General features: G+C 40.1%; 1 protein-coding gene across 10 annotated transcripts in view; it reads right to left on the bottom strand.

The window, feature by feature from the left end:
• The window catches only part of SORBS2 (sorbin and SH3 domain containing 2), a 224,856-nt gene that overhangs the window by 105,043 nt on the left and 92,679 nt on the right, over window positions 1-27,134 (bottom strand). For all 10 annotated transcript variants that reach the window (XM_060246434.1, XM_060246440.1, XM_060246435.1 and 7 more), the window contains exons 2-3: window positions 5,537-5,586; window positions 2,077-2,169 (exon numbers count right to left, since the gene is read on the bottom strand). In XM_060246434.1, coding sequence (XP_060102417.1) covers window positions 2,077-2,169; window positions 5,537-5,546 — 103 coding nt within the window. In that variant the 5' untranslated portion in view covers window positions 5,547-5,586. The remainder of the gene's footprint in view (window positions 1-2,076; window positions 2,170-5,536; window positions 5,587-27,134) is intronic.

Raw genomic sequence — 27,134 nt, 5'->3', positions numbered from 1 at the left:
TATTTCGGCACTGCAAACATTTTAAATAGAGGTACATTTTCCAGCTTGGTGGTTTTTATAGTAAGATTTATCCAAGTGAAACATAATGGTTAATTTCATATTAATACTGAAACTTGGCTTATGCTTTCTGACAACCAAAAGGCATGCATTTCAATCCAATGTTCTGAAATATGCTCAGAATACAATAAACGTCACTCTGCTTCCAACTTGGCTATAAAGCCTGAAAGTTACTTCATATAAAAATTTGTTCAAACATTTATACATCTTAGAATTCACTGACAGGTGTTATGAGAAGCTTACATTATTTTATGAAAGCTATAATGGTTTCTCCCCCCCCCCCAAAAAAAGATTTAAACCAGTTCTTTCTATTTGAGCTACCACAGTAATAAAACAGAAAAGCCTGAGGCAGTTTTCTGTTTCATCATGCAGCCAAGCACTCCAAATTTCTCTGCACAATTCACAAATCATTTATATCGACACACTTACACCTAAACTAGATTAGTCCCACTAAATAAAACTTGGGCCCACTTCGTAAGTTATTGGTGGCTGCTGTATACTTTGCACAGTGGAAGAACAGCAGGGTGCTGCTGGCACATGGCAAAGATCACAAAAGTTGTGCCCGCTATGCCAGTGCCTGATTAGGCAGAAACTCTGCTTGCACACAGCACAAGTGGGGCACAGCTTTATTTCTCTTTCTCATAAAAGGGCGGAGACTAAGCAAACAGGGTCCCTGTATAATCAAGCATCAGAACAGCAGCAAACTATTATATATCATGGCGGCATTTTCCTACCGCTCCTCTTGGTGGGGGATAGCATTCCCAGTGGTAACAGATGAAACTGTCCAGTACGTAAAGATAGTGAAAACAAGAGTACTTGAGTATAAACAGATTTATCACCTACAATCAATGTTCCTTTGATGTTAACCAGAATTAAAGCTGGTATTGAATATTCAAGGAAACCTCTACATAATGTATAAGCAGGGCTTTTTTTGAGCAGGAATGCACAGGAACACAGTTCCGGCTGGCTTGGTGTCAGGGGTTGTGGCCTAATATGCAAATTAGTTCCTGCTGGGGTTTTTCTACCAAAAAAGCCCCATGTATAAGCTAGATAATTTACAGAATGATCATTATTGCTACAGAAATGTTAAGGATGTTTCCAGACAAACTCATTTCTTGGGTTCAAATCTGTCAATTTAATGAATGGTGACTTGCAAGCCACACAAAGACTGGGCCAGTCCCCTTGCTGATACCTGAGTCCAGTGGTCAAGGAGAAGATTAGAATGGGTAGTGCTGAAAGTTGAAATCCAAACTACGGATTGCAGTAGGGCGGTTAAGCAAGATCCTGCATGTGTGTGTGTGGTTTGAAGAAATGCATTCTGTATGGTAGAAGTACATTTGCTAAAGTGAGAGCATCAGGGCTCAAGTATGCCTAGAAAATTAACATCATTTGAAATACAAGCTGCCCTGACCTGGATAGCCCAGGCAAGCCCGATCTCATCAGATCACAGAAGCTAAGCAGGGTTGATTCTGTCAAATACCTGCATGGGGTACCTCCTTGAAATACCCAAGCCTGGTGGCAGGGGCAGATTTTATTCAGCCACCTCCCTGAATATCCTCCATGTTCCCAGTAGGGGTCAGTCATCAGAGGTTGACATGACTTCCAGGTGTGCATGCACATACAAAAACACAAGCCCATCTTGTTACATTTAAATTGGGGTCACATGGTGTGGCAGCTCAGGGGAAGATCTCACACTAAAAGACTTTCACATTGCACAAATTTCAGTCCTGAACTCAATGGCTGACAATAAGACAATCCAGTCCTGGTTCAGATTAAAATGCATTTGAGCAGTTCAATGTTAAGCTGCACAACCAGCTATGCAGGAAACTCCTGTCAGGACATAGCCTAAGATATTACCATCTGAACAATTTTCCCCCCAGTGGTGATAGAACAGAAAAGATATAACAATAACTGTTGACAGGGGAAACAAACATCCAATTTGAATCTTTAAGCTGTAACGCTAACAAAAACATAACTCAATGGCACTCCAATGCGGCACTCTACGATTAATAGTTATACCTGCAGTCAATAGGTTCGGAGAACTCTGAACCCTCTTCACAGCACTTAATTTGACAGACATGGCAGCACGTTTGCGAGCACACCCACCACTATCTGAAAGCACAAAATGACAGACACTGGCCCACGACATAGAGAGCAAGCACATGCGACATATCACGTAGCATTGTGAGATATGGAAACAGAGACATATTCATGCAGTTAGCAACTGCTGTTGATCCTTGTGGATTTGTGCATACATACCAAAGGTTGTGGGGAAGCTTTAGTTAATTAATAGTGCCATTCCAAAGAATAAACGAGCCAAGAAATTTGTCAAGTGCTTTCTAGTATTGGAAAGATGGCTTGTGTGAACCTAACTCATCACAAAACAAACAAAAAAACTAAAATGGAGGATTACCATTGACATAACATTATCTCCTCAATAAGAGCATTGTAAGGAATACCCACTAAGATGCTAGCCATTAAATTTAAATTTATATGGCTTGGTATATTTATTGAGGGAAAACTTTAATTCAGATTTAGAAAATAGTACTTTTTGCTCTCTGTCTGTAGAAAGAAGTACCAAGTAAAAGCATATAATTATAAATACACACCTATTCTCCCCCAGATTCTAACCCAGATGAACCACAGCACTAAAAACAGAACATTTGCAATTCATTTATGGGTAAATCCTGGGGAAAATTCAAATTTCTCAGAATACTGAAGTGATCAAATGTCCCTCCAGTTTTGGAACATGGGTGAAAAAGATAAACTCATGGGTGGGGGACATTGCCTGTAATGTCAGGGGAAACAAATCTGAAGAAAATTATGGATGAAATGAGTTCTTTTACTACTAAAAACCAAAAAGCGGTGTCAGAGGTTGAAGTATATTCACCAGCATTCATTCACATGAGGGTTTTACATCACACTCAGTGACTATAAATTTGGGAATAGATTGTGGATTTTCCAAGAATGGTGGTATGTCACTCTCAGAAATTCAATGCAATATCTAAATGAAGCTGAACAAAAATGAAAGAAGAGCATGTTTTCATTTCTATCATAAACATTTTACGGTTTAGTCACAAGCTTTACATGGTAAAAGAATAAGTTTTGATAGAACCAGAAATGTTTTTTTTTCAAATGTTCTAGATCAGCTGGTATGTTCATCATCACTGACATTATGGTCCATCAACATTTTGCGTTAAGAAGACCCCACCAAATTTAATTTGATCACACAACCCACTGTAGGATTCCTAATAAAAGTAATTTTAGGAAACGCTACTCTGAACAAACTGCAATGAGCTCAGTCTTTCTCTTTAGCCACTGACACACTATAGAAAAGTATCAGATAACTACATTTTTTTCCTGAAATGATTTAACATTAACAAACTTAAGATTTCTAGATCTTAGCTTTCTTCTAGGAAGCTGCATGCTTTTAATGTGATTTGTCTTTATATCTCCCATTTATTATAAAACAAGATATTCTATCATTTTTAAATCAGATTAATTTATTGCATACATTATCCCATGTATATTCTTGCCTAAAATATTTATGGGAGAACTCCAAGTATCTATTTTAGAATATTTAATTCCGACATTAATTATCCATATATAAAAAGGCAGTAAGTAAGTCTGCATTTTGTTAAGACATTTATGTAGTAAACAGGCCTGCCCCAATATATGGGTTGGTTCTAAAATAAATTTTCAATCAGCAGAATGGAATTTCTTCTCAGCATGAGATAGAATCAGGTTTTGATTTGCTTGCAGCTCTGTCTAGCTATTTATCATATTTTTATCCTTCTTCTCCTACAAGTAGCTTAGGTGTTCCTTTCCTCCATTTGTCTTTACAAGAACCATGTTGGGTAGCTTAGGCTGAGGGACACTGAATGGCCCAAGATCACCTAAAGTCCTTCATGGCTGATTTGAGACCAGGTCTCTCCAGTCCTAGTCTGAAGTTTTAATCATTACTTTGTACTGGCTTATTTAAAATACATATTATATCCATCTTAAAGATTGGCAAAAAAAATAGGGTTCCCAGCCTACCTCTGGATGGGGATTTCCCCCAGTTTGAGGGTCCCCAACCCACCAGCATGGAGTTGGCCCCGGGGGGGGGGGAATCCCTGCTCCCGAAGAGCTTTGTCATGTGCAACATGCTCAGCATGGTAATGTCAACTGGAAGTGATGTCAGCACACTGGGCATGTCACACAAGGGTGCCCAGAATTTGGCAAAAACTCTATGGTGCCACAGAATTTTAACCAAAATTGCTAGAACACCCCCAAGCAATGAGCCCAACATGATGATGTCACTTCCAGGTGATGTCACTGAACCACACATGCTTTGCACGCTCAATAATCATCCCTCACCTGGAGCCAGGTAGGACCTGGCAACCCTACAAAGAAAGAAGATAATGGTAGAGAGATAAACACAAGGAAGTGGGGGGAATCCTGTCAAAAGCACTGGAAAGTAAAGAACAGAATTACAGCACAATCCTAGAAGGGTGTAATTGTCTTTACCATTAGAGAACAAAACCCTGCAAGGAAAGAGATCAAATCCCCCACCGAACATGCTTTGCTAATAGGATCAGGAATTCAAGTCTGAGAGTCTGATTAAGCTCTACCTTTGCAAGAGTCTCTGACCAGGATTCAGTTAACAAATTTACAATGCAGTTCTAAATACAGGACACCCTTTTAAGCCCAATGACTTGAATGGACTTAGAAACAAAGCAGAACAATCTATCTCCTCAAGCTTCTTGGAAGAAGGGCAGAATAAAACTTTACTGAATAATTTTTAAGCACACACTAGTGCTGTATCATAAGGATCAGCAAGCCCTTAAAGTGGTTAATTGAATTATTCAGATGAGCTAAAATGCTCTTCAAAACCCACACAGGCTTCAAATATTGTATACTTTGATAGCCTGTTCATATTCAAGAGCATTCTGAAGAAGAGCAATGTCTGCCTCCTCCACCGTGGCATGAAATAACACACCTCATACTCCAACATCTTCTACAATAGAGCCGTGATGTTTAATTCAATAGTTGGAAAGACAGGAATACAAAGTACAAGTACCTGTCTTGTAGCATGTTTTTAAAAACAACTAGGTAAGACTGTAAAAATAAAGAAGCAGAATAAGGAATAACAAAATATTATTAGTATTTAATAACCATAAGCAAAAAATCTCTTGCAATATATGCCATTGTGTTAACTATGTATATGTGTACTGTAACCAATATATTTTACTAAACATGTAAAAATATATTGAAATGGAACATGTATACATACATATACATGTATAAATCCATGTATTTATACATTCCAGCCCCTGTCTATAGCAATAACACATATAATTATTGTACACATATACATATATTTTAAAGAGCCTATCTGAATAAATTTTGGGTAGACCTAGTATGAATATGATGAATTTGCTTAATGGAATTTTTAAAAAGGGGGCATATTCCTTCTCCATTCATAGAAATTGCATACCTGTATTCATTTTGATTCTGGAGTTGGTGCTGAAGAAGTCTTTAGTTTTTCTGCAGAAAACAAAAAAAAATAGCATTAAGCAATTATATGTGACAGGTTACATCTGGTTGGAGACTATCCAGGTTTGGGACTTGTATCTGTCATAAACAAAAAGTTAGTCAGTGCTTCCATTATGTCTCAGATTTTTTTTAAAAAAATGTTTATCCATTGCTTGGAAATATTTTGCTGTAGAGTGGGAAAGATATTAAACACATGTAGCATCTAAATTCCCATTTCCCCAAAAGCCAAATGGGCTGTAGCTACCAAAAAAACCCCACCACAAAACAAAACAGGTAGACGCACTGAAGGGAGACATGCAGGTTTTAATTACTTCTATAAAATATACAAAGATCCAAAAGATAGATTTTACAAAGCAAACATTTAGATTGCTCTCTGGCTTTGGCTAGTACTCTTAAGTGGTTATTCCTGCAGGCACTGTAAGGGTCACTGTTCCTGAACCAATGAATTTTTGAGGTTTTAAAAATTACTGAGCGCAATGAATGCCGAATCAGACCCATTACGGAGCCTGCCAGATACTTAGAATGCACTGAAAGCAAATTATAAATACATTAATCCAGGAAGCTGGAAGGGTTTCAGAATCTGTGGTATTCCGTCTGGGGACTTAACGTTCCATGGCATTCAAAACAAATACACAAACAAACAGGAAACAAGCAATGAAGTAGCAACTGAAAGGAGATTGAGTGATACTTCTTAAGGTCAAGGAAGTACCTATAGCTACTGATGTTGTTGTGACTGTGTTTATCCCACTAGGTGCTAAAATAGCCCAAACAGTTTCAGTAACACAGGTAAGTGCCATCCTAGCCAGGCAGGATCCATTCACCGCATCAGCAGGAGCTGGGATTTGAAGAAATGGTATCACTTCTGAGCTGCCTTGAGTGTCTATCATGATGAGGCTATTTGAAACAAATATTTGTATGGAAAATTATATAGGTACCCTACTCCAGAAGCTGATTAATCTGTACAATATCCATTTGGGTAAATAAGCGTTTGAGGGAAATCTTAGGATTGTCACCACATGACCCAGACACAGGTATAATCCTTTAAAGGACACAGGTCTAATCCTTCTGCCTAGGGCAGAAGGGAAAGATAAATGGATGCACCCATCCATTTTTGTCATGGTTATGTTTGTCTGCAGTTTGTTCCCTGCTGTTAAGTACACCTAATGATCTGATTGGAGAAGAAGGGCATAGATGGCAGGTCCTTGAAAGGTTTTTTTTCTTAAGGAGACTGCATTTTTTTGTGATGTTGGGGACAATATTTTTTGTGACTATTATCATGAGTGATTTTGGTTGGATCAAATTAACTTCTCCAGAGGTTTAAGAATTCCTTTCCATGGAGCATGGTTTTTTTTGTTTCCTGCTGTGGCAGGCTGAAATGGTCCCTAAAATCTGCTTTCTAGGGTTAAAGGGGATTAATTTGGGGTTATTTTGGATCACACTAATAAGAAAAATTCCTGACAGCAGCCAAGAGAAAGATTGTCCCCAGCTCCACAAAAATTGCTAATAGTAGTAGTAAGATTGTTCTGTTTTATTAATAAGCCTTAAAACAAAACCCTGTTCAGGAAGAACAACGTGAACAACAAAGGGTAGCTGTAGGAATATGGGAAGTCTAACACATTTTCACGCCATTCTGTTCTGAGTAAAACTTAACTAAGATTATTCTGTTAAAATTCTCCATAGATGATTCAAAGGGCAAAACAAGCCCACTCTGTTTTGTTCACTCTGAATAAACTGTGCTTGATAGTAATGTTGCTTTCCTTAACTGCCACAAAGCGTTCCAACAGCATCAGATTCCAGGAGTGTTTCATTGCTGCCACAGGAGACAGCATTTAAAAATGTTCTCAGAGTCAGGAACTGAACAAATGGTAGCACCATGAATACAGGCTGTAAAATGCAACACTACACACAGAACTTTCACAAAGATACCCAATAGAACTCTTTGTACAAAAGGCTTTTTCACTGAAAGTTTTTATTTGTTAACTTAAGCTGTAGTTCAGCTCAGCTGAAGTGATATACAATATATTTTTGTTTATCTCTGTGATATATGAATGTGAAAACCAAGGGCAAAGATCAATGCAATGTCTATAATTACAAACAGTTTGAAGGGTACACAATAACTGCGCTGAGGCAATAACTACTCCTACCTGATGACATCATCAATTTGTATTGCTGGGCAGGGACTGAGCCCAATTATTACAGATGTTTGCCGAGAATTAATAGGAACATGGTAAGACTTTTTAATTTTATTTTTTTTAAAAATAGCATGGATTTATTCATGACACATGAGGTATATACCCCAAACTTGCCATAATATCATAACCTAGGGTTGCCAAGGTGCACTTGGAAACCAGCAGAAGGTGTGGGGGTAGGGACATGGTGGGCCATGATGTCACATGTGCCTCTACATTCAGGGCTTTTTTTTGTTACAGGAACTCCTTTGCATATTAGGCCACACACCCCTGATGTAGCCACTTCTTCGAGATCTTACAGGGCTCTTAGTACAGAGCCTACTGTAAACTCCAGGAGGATTGGCTACATCAGGGATGTGTGGCCTGATATGTAAAGGAGTTCCTGCTACAACCCCGCCCCCTTCTACATCACTTCCAGGGCATACAAGGTAGTAAAATTCAATGGCTCTAAGTAGCAGAAATGCTAAGGTTTTACCACAAAGTTTCTGGCAATACATTAACCAGAAGCCTGGCAATGCTGTTTTACTCTCTGTATGGGTTTCTTGCTAAACTACACAAGCTCATAAAAACAACCCTATAAAATAGGGTGAGTTTACCCTACCTCATAGGGCTGTTGTTAAAATAAACCAGAAAACAGGGGGAATGGTGTGAGTCCCCACTGAGGAGAAAAACAAAGTTTTAAAATGATGAATCATGAATCCCATGACACTTCTCTCCCTACCAAAGTACAATTCAATATGCTAACTCTGGGTTCAGAATAAACTTGCAGATCTGTTGAAATAAACTGTAATATATAATTTATGGAATGAATAATAATGCTAATTAATGTGAAAGGATGTCCCCACCTCATTTCAAACCATCATAAGTACGTCTTGGTAGCTCAGTGTGCCACCAGCCATAGCACAGAACAGCAATCCTTGGGAGATTTGAAATTCCTGACTTCCTTTCCTATCTTCTCATTTTAAGAGGACAGAGTAACAGAAAGATCCAATTAGTCAGCCATGTTGGTCTGAAGTAGTAGAACAAAATAGGAGTCAAGTTGCATCTTTAAGAAAACTAAGTTGATCTTAAAGGTGCAACTTGACTCCTAGAGTAACAGAAAGCTGTCAAGATAGATTCCAGTGGATAGCTGTATTAGTGAAGCGACAAAACAAAGTTGGAGTCCAATGCTAGTGGCACCTTTAAAAACAAAAAAGTTTTCCTCTGGGTATAAGCTTTCACGTGCACACATCTTGTGGACTCAAACTTTGTTGAGAACATTAAGAAGTTTACCCTTGGCCGTTTCTACTTAAATCTCAAGTGGCAAGGAAGGACAGTCTCTTATGCTTTTTTCTTTGGTTTTTGCTCAAAGACCTATCCCTCAAACAATCCTCAGATAATTTAGGAATTCAGAACATTTTTTTTTAAAAGAAACTATGGAAGCATTAATTAGAAAGGGCCAAAGAAATGACACAAACTGAAAGCACAGTATGTGCATTTTATGGGTTGTTTTTATAGCTGCAAAGGCAGCCCTTTACAGTACGGTGAATAAAAAAGGATCCTTTTACATTCTGAGCTTCCCCTACAAATTAAGGTTTATTTAGCCATTGAGTTGGGAATTTTATGGATGGTGCATGCAATTTTTATGGCATCGAAATTCAACAAGAAGAAAGGGACTTTTGAATTAAAAACCCTGGCCTGTGTTCAGAGCCTGAAATTTGCTTTATGTTTTTTTCTTCTGGTTTCTTCATGCTCCCATGCAAGCTTTAATTACATAAAATTAATTGGACTGTCCTAATCCTTTGATATGGCTTCTTTTTTTGTTCACTGGAATTCATACCATTCATATAGGACAAAAGCAATCTTGAGACAGCATACTGTCAAAAGGGTAGGTGCATTCCGAATGTAGATGAGCACTAGCTATCAGTTAATGAGCCACAAAAGGACGGGTATGCGCACACTCAGAAAACAGAAAAGGGAGTCCCTTTCTTTCCGGAATGCCAAAAGGAACACCCACAGAGACATGATTCTTCAGCAGTTCTTTTCCCATTATATACCAAAGCATAATTAACTACTTTTTGGAAGAAGACATCCCCCCATGCCCCTAAAACTGGTTCATGACCCAATCCACAGACTGTTGCAGTAACAAATAACAGTCTACTTCAAGCTGTAGCAACTTGCAACTTAAAAGCATAATGTGAGATCTGAAAGCCAACCCTGGATTGTGTAACAGCATGGTTTGGTGCTGCTACATGGACAACTGCCAGATGCTTTGCAGGTTGAACCAGTAGCCTTGCAGATTCAGTCATTTTCAAGATGCAGAAACTGTCAGACCCTCTGAGAAGTCAGACAACTCTGGGGAACAACTATAGCCCACCTCCTCTTATATACGCTTCTACACTTTTATAAAGAATACACAAAATCTGGAAGGAAAATACAATTTGCCCATTAAGAACCCCGGATGTGACTATTGCTGGACTAGTTCCCCAGTGCCAAAGAGATGATGCTCTGACTGATTTCCCATGAGCCTTATGCCGCTTTCACGCTTGTCTTCTCCGTGGGGCTTCCGTCGGATTTCACACTATCTGCCCCAGGGCTGCAACTAGCTTTGCCTTTTTCTCATAGCAAACAGAAACTGGTTTTTAAAGGATCTTGCTTGCTGTGCGAAAGAGGCAGAGCGAGTTGCAGCCCTGGGGCAGATGGTGTGAAATCCAATGGAAGCCTCACAGAGAAGAGGAGAGTGAGAGTGGCATAAGGCTAGTGGGAAATCAGTATCTGTGTAGTTCAAACCCTCCTCAATACCTCTAAGCAAGATAATGGGAATAGGATCAGCGCCGGCTCATGGGCAAATAGAGTCCTAGGCAGGCGCCCCCCACCGGTGCCCCCTGGGCGCACTCCGCATGCCCCCACACTCTGTTTGTCCCCCTGCTACGAGCCTCCTCTGGCCTGCTGCCGCACTCCTCTCGCCCCCGCGCGCTCCTCTTGCCCCCCCACTGCTGCCGCTGTGGCTGCCACCAGCCTCCTCACGCAGCTCTTTGCTCACCCCCCCCCGCTTGCCGTGACTAAAACAGCCCTACAGACTTTTCGCGGACCACGCCTGTGTGTTTAACCAAATGCATAGGTGCAGCGAGGGGGGGGAAGTGAGTGGAGTGCCACGGTGACAAGTGGAGCACGGTAGTGGCGGGCTGGAGGAGGCTGGCAGCGGCCGTGGCAGTGGCGGGGGGGGGGGGGTGGAGTGGGAGGCAAACTAGCCGGTTGCTTTGGGCACCAGACAGTGAGCAGAGTGCAGCAATGGCAAGCAATCCAGGACTAACCTGAGATTTAAGTTGCGGCTCTCAAATAAGAAGTAAAGAAGAAGAAGAATTGCAGATTTATACCCCGCCCTTCTCTCTGAATCAGAGACTCAGAGCGGCTTATAATCTCCTTTATCTTCTTCCCCCCAACAGACACCCTGTGAGGTGGGTGGGGCTGAAAGTATTCTCACAGCAGCTGCCCTTTCAAGGACAGCTTCTATGAAAGCTATGGCTAACCCAAGGCCATACCAGCAGGTGCAAGTGGAGGAGTGGGGAATCAAGCCTGGTTCTCCCAGATAAGAGTCCATGCACTTAACCACTACACCAAACTGGTGCTCTGAATTTGCCCAAGTGCCTGGATTCAGATGTCATGGTGCCCTGAAGCCTGATAACAGGCTTACCTCTTCAGGAAAGCTTCAATCATGTTCTTTGCATGAGAAGGAGAGAAGAGGGTCAAAGGAAGCACATGAACATGGCAACAAGCTGTGTCTGTGCTTGTGAGAACTGAACCAGGATGAGCCAACCTAGTTCTCACTAAGAAAAAAAAAGATTTATAGAATTACAGACTGGAGCATTTGCACTAGCTCCTGGGTCAGACAGAAAGAAGAGAGGACGATGGGAGCTGTGCACAACCAAGCTGTCCTTTGTAGTCTTAAAATTAAAAGGACCTAAAAATTGATGTATGCATGTTTTTACAACCGTGGGGACCACACAGCCATTCAATCATCTCTGAAAGATAAGAAGAAACGCCAGTTCTTGATATAAGGCAGAAAAATGCACTACTTTGCAGGTGTGTTGTGCAGAAACAATTGCCTCCCTCCTCCCACCTGCTGCTTAAATCTATCTTGGAAAGTTTATATCTCCCTAGATACGTTCGGGATGTAGCATATTATATTACAGAAAAGTTAAAAGTCACAAACTGAATCTATGACATTGTAAGGAATTAACAGGATTTGCAAGGCTTTGGTCAAAGTTCACCTTAGAACAATAGTCTCTTTGTCCTATAGTGCCAAGTCCTTGATACCAAATGGAATCAGACTGTATAATCAGTTGTTTAAGTGAAACTCAAGCATGTCAGCCTCTTTTTTGTCTTGATCAAGCTCTGAATTAGAAACAAGCAATTCTAAAAGTATTGCTTTGTATTATGTGCAGTTCTCAATATAAGTGCATTATACCAACTTTCAAGAGTCAAGCAATTTAGCAAAATAATTGTGGCACTCAGCTTGCTCAAGGTCACCCTAAGTGCTGTGAAATAACCTGTTACATATGTCAAACCTGTTACATATACTACCAAAACCTAAGCACTATTCCATGTATTACTATTAGAATCACCCGACATGTCAGAACACTCTGTTCCACTAAACATGTGCAGAGATCCCTACACCTGAAGTGCCACCTAATGACCAACTTGCACAGCAATCCAATGACTATTTTGACAACTCTTGCCATGTACTTCTATCTTCCAGAAATCAATAAATTAAAACCCCCCCTCAAAACTGACAGCTTCTACTGTTTTCCCAATCTGTACCCATAACATTGTCTTCTGGTTTATACCTAATATAGTTCTATAAGCCACATCACTATTTAAAGCATAATCACTCATATTATGCTCCCTATAAATAGCCAAAGTAAACATGACAAAGAAAATCAAGATCAGTAGGACTGGAAAACGCATGTGATCACAGACAGCCTGCATTTAACTACTGGAAACTGTTAACGTAGAAAACCTTTCGAGATTTACTTCAATTGGTTTTTGGACTGAATCATCTAGTTACTTGTCTGACTAATAATGGGAAAACAGGTTTGCACTTACCTGTAACTTTTATTCATCAAGTGGTCTTCTGTGCAGGCACACATAGGACTGCACTTGCACTGGCCTGCTGTGGAGATCTCTTTTAAATCAGTCTAGAAAGTTCAGAGTGCTCAGCCCCCTCCCCTCACAGGCCAGCTCTTTTCTGCCTAGCCGACATGTTATGGGTCAAAGCAAGTGCTCCTTCACTCAGCCCCTTCTTGCTGCCATGGAGGGACCCAATGTGCACAAGGATCCCACAGAAGGGAAAGGGATGTGTGCAATCCTGTTTTCATCCTTGTGGATTCTCTGCATATGGAAAAAAAATTCTTACAGAGAAAAATGAGAAGTGGAAATGAAGTGGATTCTGAAGGCCGAAACCAAGTTTTCATAAATATGATTCTAGTGAAACTCAAATAGCATTACTGCATGTATTAATAATGTTTGTTGCAGATGTTAAACAGTTGTGTTAGCAGTCAGAACCCTATTCTCATTGTGGGGCAGTTTATAGCTAGAAAAATCACAAACACCCTTCCAAATATATCCTCTCAAATATAAAAAGTTCACTATATTGCTTGACCCAAAATGACAGAAAACAAATGTCAGCCAGACACAAATCTGGACATGTAGTCCAGAAGTATAGGAAAGAGTGGTTGGCCAGCTAACAGCCTCCTCCCCACCCTAAAGAGATGCATAATGTAGGACAAAGGGTCTCCCAAGAACTTGCCTTACCCTTGGATTAATCTCATCAATACCCATTCCCCTCACCCATTTATCCTAATTAAACAACGCTTAGCACTATTCACAGAATCTGGTAGCTTTTCCCATCCAGTACGTACAGGGACATCAAGCACCATTCACATCTATAGTTCCCTCATCAAGTTTCTCTTCAAAGCATTATTCAGCTCTGAAAAACCTATCAAATTATTGGTTTTGGGGCAAACATATCAGACTGCCCAAGGGATCATTCCCCCCTATAATTGTAGCACTCTGCTCCACAGCAGTTTGTGTGTACTTAACGTCATATCTCATACCCTCACTTGCATGTTGGCCTTCTCCTTTTCTCTATAAAAATGCTGGTCATTTTGCAGCTGCCTCCATGAACCTCGTTCTTTGAGATTGGTAACTATAGCCTTCCTTGAAATTGCTTTCTCCTCTCTCCTCCCTGATTTCTGTATATGTCTGTATTTTGCCCTCTTATTCCTATTTCAATAAAAACCCTTTGCAGTTCAACATCTGACTGGTTTATTTCAAGAGTTCTCTCTGGGACTGTATACATACCTGTACACACAGGTGGAGAATCTGTTATACCCTCTCACGCTGTCTCCTTAAGCTAATTCCCCCAATTACCTCTTCAGGTAACAACTGCATGTAAACCTGTCTCCCAGGAAGCTCACTAAGTGACCTAGTGTAAGTCAAACTCTTAACATCTGTCACAGGATTGTTGAGTGGGTAAAAGGAGGAACTGGGAAAGTTATACTCAGCTTCATGGGTTGGATCCAGTGCAAGGACTATATGAGGACATTGGTTCTTCCCTATCTTCCCCCCACCCCACAGCCATTTCTTGAGTGCCATAATAACTGAGTCAATCAGCAATGTAAATACAAATTCCAGTGACAGTAAAATCACGCAAATTAGTTGCAATTAAAAATTCGGGTAAACAAGACATGGCACAATTCCTAAACGGTAGTTATCATAGTTTCCAATGAGTTTGCCTAGGGAGAATTCTAAAGCTATGGTACCAAATTCCAAAGCTATGGCCCTCTCCCCTTCAGGGTTATCTTAAATACTGGCACCCCTCAGGGATGTGTCTTGAGTCCACTTCTTTTCACTATTTACACGTCTGATTGTGTTTCTAGCAGTCTGAGTAACAAAATCATTAAGTATGCAGATGATACAACGTTGGTAGGGCTCATCTTTGAGGATGATGAGTCTGCGTATAGGAGGGAAGTTCAACAGCTGTCCCTTTGGTGTAAAGTAAATAATCTTATTTTTAATATAAATAAGACGAAGGAAATTATAGTGGATTACAGGAAGAATAGTTTGGACATCCAGCCGTTGTTGTTGGTGTTATGGTAGAACAGGTGACAGAATGGAAGTTTCTGGGAATTACCATGAAACAGGATCTAACATGGGGGGCAAATACTTTAGCTCTAGAGAAAAAGGCCCAGCAACGACTATACTACTTAAGACTCTTAAGATCACTACAACTGTCAGGGAGTCTGCTGGTTGCCTTTTATCGTAGTTCCATTGAGAGCATTTTATCTTATTGCCTCTGCGCGTGGTTTGGGAGCTGCACGGAAGCAGAGAGAAGGGTGCTCCAAAGAGTGACGAGAAGAGCACAAAAGATTTGTGGATGTTCTCTCCCCTCATTGGTGGATCTGTATAATATGGGATGTAAAAGGAAGATACAAATGATCCTAAGGGACCCTTCACATCTGGGCCATTTGCTATTTGAGATCTTACCGTCAGGTAGACGATATAGAGTGTTGAAAGCTAGGACAAACAGATTTAAGGACAGTTTCTATCCAAGTGCTGTGGTTAGGCTAAATGCAGGGTTATGAAGGATTATCTGTTTTAGATATATTTAAATGGTTTAAATGGTTTTAATGGTTTTATGAATGTTTATCTGTTTTAGATGTATTTAAATGGTTTAAATGGTTTTAATGGTTTTAGATGTATTTAAATGGTATGAATATGAATATGTGTGTTTGATGTGTTGGTATGTTTTGTGGAAGAGCACCTCATTTCGTTGAGAACAATGACAATAAATTTATCTATCTATCTATCTATCTATCTATCTATCTATCTATCTATCTATCTATCTATCTATCTATCTATCTATCTATCTATCTATCCATCCATCCATCCAGATAGCAGGGTGGTGGTGGGGGAAAGTCTGCTGGGTGCTCCATTATACCCTATGGAGATCAATTCCCATAGGGTATTATCTGAGCATCTGAGGCTCTATGGGGGGCTGTTTTTTGAGGCGCAGGCACCAACTTTTCAGCATAGCATCCAGTGCCTCTCCTCAACCCCCCCCCAAGTTTAAAAAGGATTGGAACAGGGGGTCCAATTCTATGAGTCCCAAAAGAAGTTGCCCCTATCCTCCATTATTTCCAATGGAGGGAAGGCATTGAAAAGGAGTGTGGTTCCTTTAAGTGTGATGTCCAGAACTCTTTTTGGAGTTTAATAATTCTTGTCACAACTTTGCTCCTGGCTCCACCCCCAAACTCCCCAGATATTTCCTGAGTTGGACCTGGCAACCCTAGAGTCACTGGGCTGGCTTGGAAAGTCACTACTTTCTGGCTCAGTGTTGTTGTTTTATAAACCAAATGAACCAGAAAACAAATTGAAAAATATACTCAATGAATACAATTAGATCAGGAACTAGATCAGTCTTCTCATGAGTCTGTTAATACATTATCCAGAACAAAAGGATTCAAAGAGACATATCTGATGTACCTCTGAAAATACTATAGTTTGGTTTATAAAGTGAAACCTAATGTCTTTTAAACATTTTTTCAATGAATATTTTTATTCCTATTATATATTTATAAAACATCTTACACAGGGGTGAAATTCTATCAGGAGCTCCTTTGCATATTAGGCACACACACACACACACACATATATTTCAGGGATATATGTGATCTGCCTTGATTTGGATAGCCCAGACTAGCCTGATCTTGTCAGATCTCGGAAGCTTAAAAGGGTTGGCCCCAGTTAGTATTTGGATGGGAGACTACCAAGGAAGTCCACGGGTGCTACAAAGAGACAGTCAATGGTAAACCACCTCTGAATGTCCCTTGCCTTTAAAATCCTACAGGGTCACCACAAATTGGTTGCAACTTGATGGGGGGCAGTTTCAACCAACAACCATGCCTGTATCCAGGAAATTTTCCAGCTTTGGGATTTGGGGATGCATCATGCCCCCCCCCCCCGGGAAGTGGTGATGCTACTAGTGACATCATCATGAGCGACTCTCCTCTGAGGAGAGCTGAAGAGGCGGCAGCCTCAACTTGAGGTTGCTTGAAGCCCCAGCAATCCCAAGGAAGGATGAAGGGTGGGCTTGAGAGCCGCTGGATCCCCTTTATCCAAATTAAAATCCTAAAGGAGGTTGGCTGGCCGCCTCATGTATCTTTCTTCAGGGGTGAGTTGCAAGGGCAGAAGGCAGAGCCAGACCAGCTTCCATTTCAACCGCAGGCTTTAGAGTAAAGAAGATGCTCCTCTGCACCTTCACTCAAATCCTGCCTTGGGCAGCTGCAGCCACCCTATGGTCCCTGGTGTTTCCCTCTGCATGTCTCCTCCTGCAGTTCTTTCTCCTCTTCACTAGTCTGAGGCTGCTGCAGCCACGATGGCACCAGCTACTCCCCTTCATATTTTCCCTTCCAGCAGCAGGAGGAGGGATCAGGGAGGTGGTGAAGGAAGAACTCTGATCACTGCCAGGGCCTAAAATCCAGCACCCTTGACTGGAACCAAGACTACAAAGGTGAGGTTTTTGTGTTTTTTTTAAGGGAGAGGTTTCAGCAGTTCCTACCCAGGATGCATTCCTGCCCCAGCCTCCTCTCAGCCCCAGGTACCAAAACCAGTCAGACGAGACAACTTAGGTAAATTGATAGGAGGTGCAGTCCCCAAAGCCCCAAGCTGCCTATGGCCCTTCTAGCAACAGATGTGAATTGCCACACTGGAGAAGTGATACTACCTGCATGGAACTGAAAAACAGAACGTCTGTAAAATAGTACAGAATTGCTAAGTAGGATGGGGCAGCACGGTTGATATTTGTAACTTGATTTTTAAAAGGCTACATGAACAGTCACATGCCACATGAGTAAAAATAGGAGAATACCGATCCTTTAATACAGGGGTGGCCAATGGTAGCTCTCCAGATGTTTTTTGCCTACAACTCCCATCAGCCCCAGCCAGCATGGCCAATGGCTGGGGCTGATGGGAGTTGTAGGCAAAAAACATCTGGAGAGCTACCGTTGACCACTCTTGCTTTAATGCATTTATTTTAAAAAATTAATACAAGTGCAAACAATGACTCAAATACCATTTGGGAGAGGAGGAAAGAGTTCTGTTGCTTGTTACTAAGGTCATCACAGCTGATGTGCAAAAAAATGTTCATGTCACATTCTGTGCAGCACTCACAACTGCAACAGAATTCACCAATTACATTTTTTCTGGTGAGAAGGCACTATAGCTTGATTGCTGGGAAACTTGTGATTCCCTTGAGTTACATATCAAAACTCTGGTTAAAAAAATTCAGACCTTGCACAACAATGAAATATAACAGCATAATTTGTGCTAAAATTATTTGGAAAGCCCCTGAATAGGAGATTTTTGGAATTATTTTTATTTGATTATACTATGTAAGCACACTGTTTCCATTCCATTTATTTAGCTAGGCAGCACAAAAAGGAAACACAAAATCATGCATTTTATGTGCCTATGTATAAAAAGAAGCAAAAAATGATCACCTTGTAAGAAACCCAAGCTCGGCTCCTTGGCATTTTGAAGGAACATCTTGCAGTCTAAAACTGACTTTATTAAGAAAAAATATTTAAAAGCAGTTGCATGCACTATACATGCCAACTTTATGGTCTTATTATTTAAATAACATTTCTCAAAGATTATGTGCTGGACAGCCAAAACAAAGCGAAAGGTGAAAATGGATATGCAAGATATTCTGCCAAATGTAACAAGTGAGCCCAGAATACTTTTATTTTATGTTTACAGAATCTATAATAATTGAAAGAGATTTGCACTTTGACATTGGCAGCCTTTTTTCGTGCCAAGATGTTCCCCAATTTATAATTAGCTCTGACTGGCCTTCAAAAACCACTGGGTCTTTATTTGAAGATCAGCTGCAAGCAACTAATCAAGCAGTTGCGAATTCTGCCTCCCCTGTCACTTTTAAAATCAAAGGCAATTCAGAAACCATTTTCAATATGGTGATTATACCTAATGATTGGAAGATGTCCCAGGTCTTTGTTCTGACTGATCAAGACTTATTTATTTTACAAAATTTACATCCCGCCTTTCTGTTCTAACAAGGACCACCAAGATGGCTAACAATTTAAAACATATGTGATAAAACCATATTTTAAAACCATTAAAAAACCACACATGCACCATTAAAACAAAAACAGGTCAGGAAGGATGGATCACAGAAGGAATGCCAAACAAAACAAAAATATCTTCACAGAAGATGGCAACAGAAGGGGACAGATGAATCTCCCTTGGGAGGAAGTTCCAGAGTTTATTCCGCTTTTATCCGATGTCTACACAACTGTAGATACCTTTCTGCCTTTTCTCACATTCAGCTTTAGCGTCTTCTTGTTACCTAGCTGTCCCAACCCAAGGAACTGTTATTCCATAGGGGAAAGATCCCTGAGAAAGAACTACTATTCTTCACAGCCATGGATCAAAATCAATGCTTTTTCCTTCATCTTCCTTAATACCTCTCCAGACCATGATGTGTTTGTTGGCTTATAAATTCTAAAGAATCTTCTTCCTACATAACTGAATCTGAAAGAGGTTTTGGTGTTTTTTCCTACTCTGAAATGCCTTCAATATAGGAAACACACGATAGAAGTGGCCCAGAGTCAATCAACAGTTAATTTTAAAAGTTACATTATGTTATATTACCTGTTATATTATGAAGAATTACAACACAAAAAAGAAAATACAAGGGAGCTCTTAATTCATACAGTACATGTATATATTAGTATATTAATTAAGTGATGACCTGGCAGTGTTTTGATTCTTAAAACACAAAAAGACAAAGCAAAAAGGCGCCGAAGTACGCACTTTATTTCCTGCTTTCAGGCTGCGTGAGCTCTAGAGTCCATACGCACAATGATGATATCCAAGCACCCCTGTTCACACAGAAGGCCCAGGCTTTGGTCCACAGAGGCTGAAGTAGCTCATAACTTCCAAATGTACAAAAACTTACAACAAATCAGACAAAACTGTTGTGTACTAAAATATCAGGTAGGGTTTTAACAGTTCTTGGTTATTTAAAACACTCACTCAGCACACTACAATACCCTCGAGAAAACCAGATAAGCTTATATTCCACTGTTCTAGCATAAATAGGTTTTAAAGGCCTTCCAGCATCTTAGGGTTGCCAAGTCCAATTAAAGAAAAATCTGGGGACTTTGGGGGCAGAGCCAGGAGACTTTGGGGGTGGAGCCAGGAACAAGGGTGTGACAAGCATAATTGAACTCCAAGGGAGTTCTGGCCATCACATTTAAAAGGACAGCTCACCTTTTTAAATGCCTTTCTTCCATAGGAAATAATTAAGGATAGGGGCACCATCTTTTGGGGCTCATAGAATTGGACCTTCTGGTCCAATTGTTTTGAAACTTGGGGGGTATTTTGGGGAGAGGCACAAGATGCTATACTAAAAATTTGGTGCCTCTGCCTAAATAAATAGCCCCCCCAGAGCCCCCAATACCCACAGATCAATTCCTTATTATTCCCTATGGGAATCGTTCTCCATAGGGAATAATAGAGTGCCCAGTAGACATTTCCCTCCCCCACCTACGCTTTCTAAAGGGGGGGAGGGCCTCCATACCAGGGAATCCCCTGCCCCCTCCCTCTCTCTCACACACAAATACTTACTGGGTCTTCTTCCAGCAGAACTTTGCTTGCTGTGAAAACGAAAGCAAAAGAAAGGGAGGGGCTGTTCTCCATGGAAACTGTCACTGACCCTTTCCCATGAAGCCCTTCCTGTTTCCTGTGCAGCCTTAAAGGGGCACACATTTTAAAAACTGTTTGCAAGTTTCTAAACCTGCAGGAGCTCTACAACGACATGATGCCTACACGTATGTTCTCCCCCCCCCCGCTTCCGGATTTTTGGAGAGCGGGGGAGGAGGCTGCAAATTTGGGGGTCCCTTGCCAGGGCGGGGGGTTGGGAAGCCTACAGCATCTACATATTAAATACTGCAAGCAGTAAAATTTATGTTACATGAACTACTGAATGCTACATCAATTTGCAACTAAAGGCTCATTGATACCTCCAGAGAATACTGAATACTCGCAACAATGATGCAAGTCCTGTTGAGTGAATGCTTATATAATCACTTGGTGGCCGCTTGCTCACTTTATGACTTCTTCCCTGAGGGTAAAGTGGTACTTTAGGGAAAATTACTGAATCAGTGCTTTCCTTTTTATGCATTTTAAATCAGTGCTTGAATTTCTTGAACCAATGGTTCTCGAACTTTCTGAAGATGGACCTACTTTGAAACTGTATTTTTGGGGCCCCCCTCTTGCAAAGCAACTTCATACTACTTTTCCTCTATCAACAATACAATGAGGAATTCCACATGAGGTAACATTAAACAGGTTTGTTTATATCTTATTTTTTATGTTTAGCATTACTGAACAACTGGCCATATTTCACAGCCATGTCAAACATTATGCAGAGGCAAATCTAAAATTTGTCAATCCTCCTGCAGCCTCCTCTTCCAATTCACTCTGTCCTCCTCCTACTCCCCTTGGCTTTAAAACCCAAACAAAAGAGAGTCAAGACTTGCAATACAATTTAAGGTCCCCACCCAATTTGAGAAACCACTAAATTCAATAATGTAGTTATACAGCGGCAGAAAATTATCTTCCTGGATAACGAACATTTCTGAGACCTACCCATACTTGTTTCTAAAAGTGGATTAGCCTCCTGAATTGTTTCTATTTACTTGATGATGACTCCTCTACTTGATGATGACTCCTCAAAAATTCAGTGACTCTGGAATTCCTTGGTAGTCTCCCAATCCAAATACTAACCAGGCCAGACCATGCGTAGCTACCGAGATCTGAATATACCATTCCGCTCCCCAGTTCTTACCAGTTAGGTGTAATGGTTAAGAGCCAGTTTGGTGTAGTGGTTAAGAGGAAAACCGGGTTGGATTCCCCACACCTCCACATGCAGCTGCTGGTGTGACCTTGGGTCAATCACAGGTTCTTTCAAAGCTGTTCTTTCAAGAGCAGTTCTCAAAAGAGCTCTTTCAGCCCCACCTACCTCACAGAGTGTCTCTTGTTGAGAGGGGAAGGGAAAGGAGATTGTAAGCCACTTTGAGACTCTGAGTGAAGGATGGGCTATAAACCCAATCTCCCCCTCCTCCTCCCCTCTAAACTCATGCATATTAACACTGAATAATCAATCAAAAGTAGAGATGTTATTTAGTTCCAATTACCATGCTATTTGTGATCTTCAGTGTAATTAGGACTGCTTCTTTTTAATGCTGTATTGTCAAGGCTAGGTCTTTTGCTGACTGATCTTCTCATGCTTTTTAAGAGCTATTCTGCTCTTTAAGCAAGTTGACTTGAAAAATAAATTGATTCTCAACAAAGTGTGACAGTATTATATCCACACAAATTTCTGCAGACTACTGGATTAACAGAGAGTTAATGTGCTGGGAAACTTCATTAAAAAGGTTAAACAAAGAAACAATGCAAATAGATCCTGTTATTGAAATTCTGCTTTATTTCCACATTAATGAAGGTGACAATACAGCTCTCACACCTCATAAAATTGGGCATAAAGGTTATTGTATGTTAATAATCTAAATATGTTTCCTGACAAGCTTTTTGATGCTAGTCCTTCAGATCTTGGCAGCTAAACAGGGTCAGCGCTGGTTAATACTTGGATGGAAGACCACCAAGGAAGTCCAGGAATACTACAAGGTCACCACAAGATAGATCCAAGTGGGCATCCGTGTTGGTCTGAAGCAGTTGAACAAGGCAGGAGTCAAGTTGCACCTTTAAGACCAACCAAGTTTTATTCAGAAGCTTTCATGTGCTAAAAGCACACTTCTTTAGACGAGGGAATAAGGTCACCACAAATTGGCTGTAATTTGATCCACCACCATCACCACCAGTCCCCATGAAATGGCTAGATACAGCAGGCACAGCAGAGCAACTAATGTTCAGCTCAGGAAAGACCACTTTGAGATTCTTCCACCTCCTATGCTGTTGCTACCAATATTCACAGTGACCAGAAGGTATGACAGAGATGCTATTCATAGACACAGCAATTAGATATCGAAGTACTGAATAACTGATTCAAGACATTGTGAAAACACAAGATTTACAAAACAAGGAGAGGAAGGAGAAATCTATCTGAACACATCCTTAACAGGTGTGAAGGGGACAGAAAAATATATATTCTGTTCAGCCAGTTAAAACATTTTGTGCAGAAAAATATATATTCTGCTCAACCAGTAAAGGCACACAGGAAAATACATTTATATTGTTACAGACTACTTGACTACTGAGAAATTCCAGAGTCAGCAAGTACAGGTTGTTTGGATAGGAAAAAAACCTTAAAGAATTATGGTGCCTTTGTAACATTTGCTTTGTTTACAGTTATATAAGTAGATCATTATGGAAGCAATTATATTCCTAAAGTAGAAAGCACAACTGCTTATTTTGCACAAGATTCTTGCAAGTACACTTCTTCACAATCTTAGGCAGAATAACACACTTGTAAACCCATGGAGTTTGAAGGGGTGTAATTTTACTTAAAATTGTACTATTAGGATGCTTAATTCATATCTCTCACTCCTTCAATAACTGATAGCAGGGGGGTTTTTGGTAGAAAAAGCCCAGAATAAATCATTTGCATATTAGGCCACACCCCCTGATGGCACCATTGTTTCATACAGGCCTTTTTTTGTAGAAAAAGCCCAGCAGGAATTATTTGCATATTAGGCCACACACCTGACACAAAGCCAGACAGTGTATTCCTGCTAAAAAAAAAAAGCTCTGGCTGACACTGACAGTATCTAAATTCTAACTGCAAAACTATCTGTTTCCCACCTAAGAGAACCATTTTCTTGTGGTAAAACTATATGTAATATCAGAAGATCTGCCAATGTCCTGTGGTTTTTAAAAAATATCTAAATGACATTCATGGGTGGGAAATTCAGAATGGAGCCATCATGCCAGAGGTTGGGGATGGCAACCTCGGTGGGGTAGGGCGGGATATAAATCGAATAAAATAAAATAAATAAAAATAAATAAAAAAACAACCCTTCCTCTGACTGTTTTCCTGATTCAAATTCCCTCTTTTTCTCAACATAAGGTACCATATGGGTGTCTGTACCCTTGATTGGGTACACAGCAGCGCTGTCCACAGGACCATATCAGGTCACAAAACAGCACAGTGAAAAAAGGTAAAATCCTTTGTAACATGGCCTTAAACCTAATTGTCTCACCATTATCCCACCCAAAATGCTAATGATATCACATCTAGTTTGATCAATGGATCCCACCTCTGTAGATACAGGGAAAACAACCATACACTTATTAAAATAAATAAGAAAACCCCTAAAGTTCTTTTGCTGAATCTCCAACCTCCTCTGCATCAATATACCTTAGGCAGGCACAGCAAGAGACCCATTCACAACAATCAAGACAGCAACCCTCAATTATCTTATAGCATACTGATGACTGACATGGTACCAATTTGGTTGGCAATTTAAACTACAACAATAAAACTAATAAAACTCCTGAGGAAGAGGAGACACTAAACCAGAGGGATGCAATTATGCACATTCAGTTAATGAATGCTCTATCTGGTAAGTTTCTCCATGAATTCAGTAACAGTTGTCTTGGCTTTCTGGGTTAATGGTCTTTAATATTCTTAATTTCAACAGAATACTATTAATATGAAACTAGAACTGGCTTTCAGAGAGTTTCAGTAAGAGAGCATCTTGAGTGTTCAGGAAGATACCATCAAAACAAAATTGGGCCAATTTTGCTGGATATTTGCTGGATTCAGTGTCTTTTTCCTCTTCACTTCTTTCAAAGTGACTGCATAAAACTGTATGTGAGATCTTCGAGGGTGCTTCCATGCTTGAGGTTGCATACTCCGGGGGAATATTCTGGGGGGAAACCATTTGGTCTCTGTCATCAAATAATGTCAAAAAGGCATGGGTGGGGCCCTTTTTGTACTCTGAAAACTACACTTTTAAAATAAGTGATTCCTATATGATCCTACAATCCATACTGCAACTGCAAAATCTAAAACTGCATCATTCAAAAGACAATATTGAATTTCCCTAGAACAGAAAATACAGCATTTGGTTCAGAAGATGCAAAATCTCGGTGAAAAGGCACTGCAGTAAAATAAGCGATGTCAATGCACTACTACATATCACTGTGACTTAGTACTGCTATCTCATGTAATCCAGAGAGTATACCATGGTCAATCCTCTCAATATATGTATTTTGTTATTTGGGGTGGAAAAGAGCAATGCAGAAATTTTCCAGCTTCTGTAAATGCTTTTAGAATTCTAGTAAATGGCAAATAAGTAGGAAATAATTGTTCAGTGCTATCTAGATGTATCACTGCTACAGAGCTCAATAATGTAGGCCTGAGTCATGGCAGAATCAATAGAATTTAGACATTCACATAAACAAGTGTTTAAGTGCCATCAAAGAGCAGGCTGCAGCTCACAGACACACTGCCCTCTTCTGATATTCTTGAAAGATCTGTAGGTCACTAGGCAGCGGCAAATATTTTATTAAATGTTCATTTCTGCGATAGAAGCATTTTGTCTGACCCAACAGAGACTTTTTCTTACAGTACAGCTAGGCAAGTATAATAGGGAGAGCCTCTGGTTCTCCAGTAATTCAAAGGTCCCTTGTGACTACGTAAGTAGAAATGACCACTATCTGCTAATAAATCATACACAGGCAACCACAGCAAAACATGGTTATGGTTAATATGCCTGGGTAAATCACGATTTGTAATGGCCTGTCAGCATTAAACGAAGGGGGGAGATTATACTATTACATTACAGGGTGGCAGACAGGAGGCGACAGAACAGCTGTGATTGTGTAGAAGTTATATCTTTGTACCCGGAGAAGGCTGAGACAGGACATTTGTAGTACAGTCTGAAGGAAGGCTCTGGGAATATGAGAACTTAACTCATTTGTTCAGGTTAAGTACTAGGATAGGGAAGACTAGCCACTCATTGGCTCAGAAACAGTTCTTCGATCCTGCTAGCTCAACAAAATGTACAGTTTTGATTTGTGTGACAGGGACAGTTAGCAAAAGACTGACATGCCACTTCAATTCTTTTACATGGTGCAGACTTAATGATTTACGAGGTCAGAATGCTGTGTTTATGGATTATATTATGTCTGAAGCTTTCAGGCATCTCAACAGCCAGGAACTTCCAAAGACCAGTAGTTACTTAAGAACTCAATACTGAGCAAATTTTAATTTCTCATCCACTAGTGGCTATGGCTGCCATTTTGTGAAGCTGTTACTTAAAGCTGCAAGATTACTGGCATGAAAATTATCTGGGGTGTGCATGTATGTATGTGTGTGTACACACACACACAGTTTTATGGTTATAACTACTGTCTAAGGCACTCAGTGGAACTTACTTTAGAATAAAAATGCAGGCTGTATGAATACTGTAACAACTTTTTCTAATGTTGTCACAATAAATTACTCAATGATGTAAACAAGCAGTGAGCTACTTCATGTCTTTAATCTCTTCTAAGAGGCAAATGATTCATGAATTCATTTCATGTAGGCTTAAAATAAAATTGCTTTGCAATGATTACATAAATAAGATGCAATAAATCCTACCAGAAAAATCAGCATTCGAGTGAAGTTTTATTATATTCAAGGCAGTCAGCACAGACATAAATATAAATATCTGAAATACTACCAGCCCTTATAATTCAGTAATGCTGTCAAGCTTCTTTACAGGGGAATACAGAAAAAGCCCACAATGCCGAAAATACTAAACATTCAATAATATAGAATATTCAAGAAATAAAGATTAATCATGAGTGATCACCTATAAATGGGGATTTAGAGTCTGAACATTAGTCTAAGGAAATGCAGATTTCATACATACAACCACTATTCTAGTGAAGTAGCCATCAGCAGAGAAATTATAATCTTGACATGAACCTTTTCTACGCAGATAAATAATTCTGATTCCATAAAGTCCTCAAAAAGCACAACAATGTAAACAAGCTGCTATGGCTTTTGTGTCTATTCATGTAATATCCAAAACACTCACCCGTAGCAATCTGGATGCGGGGTCACAGAAGAAAAGCATCACTCCAAAGTAAACTATCCCTGTGCAACTTTCACAGATTTAATGAAAATACCCACATTGTTTTCACAGTCTCTATTCCAGCAAGGAAGGTCCTGAAAAAGCCCAGGGAAAGGCTTTGCTTTCACTTTGTCGACTGTAACAGTGCAGGAAATGCAAACTGAACTATATCGATCCATGGCACTCGGTTGCCTCTTGG

This window comes from Heteronotia binoei, chromosome 9 (genome assembly GCF_032191835.1).
Source record: "Heteronotia binoei isolate CCM8104 ecotype False Entrance Well chromosome 9, APGP_CSIRO_Hbin_v1, whole genome shotgun sequence".
Classification (NCBI taxonomy): domain Eukaryota; kingdom Metazoa; phylum Chordata; class Lepidosauria; order Squamata; family Gekkonidae; genus Heteronotia; species Heteronotia binoei.
Note: the sequence above shows the minus strand (reverse complement) of the source record. Positions and strands in the feature narration are given on the sequence as shown.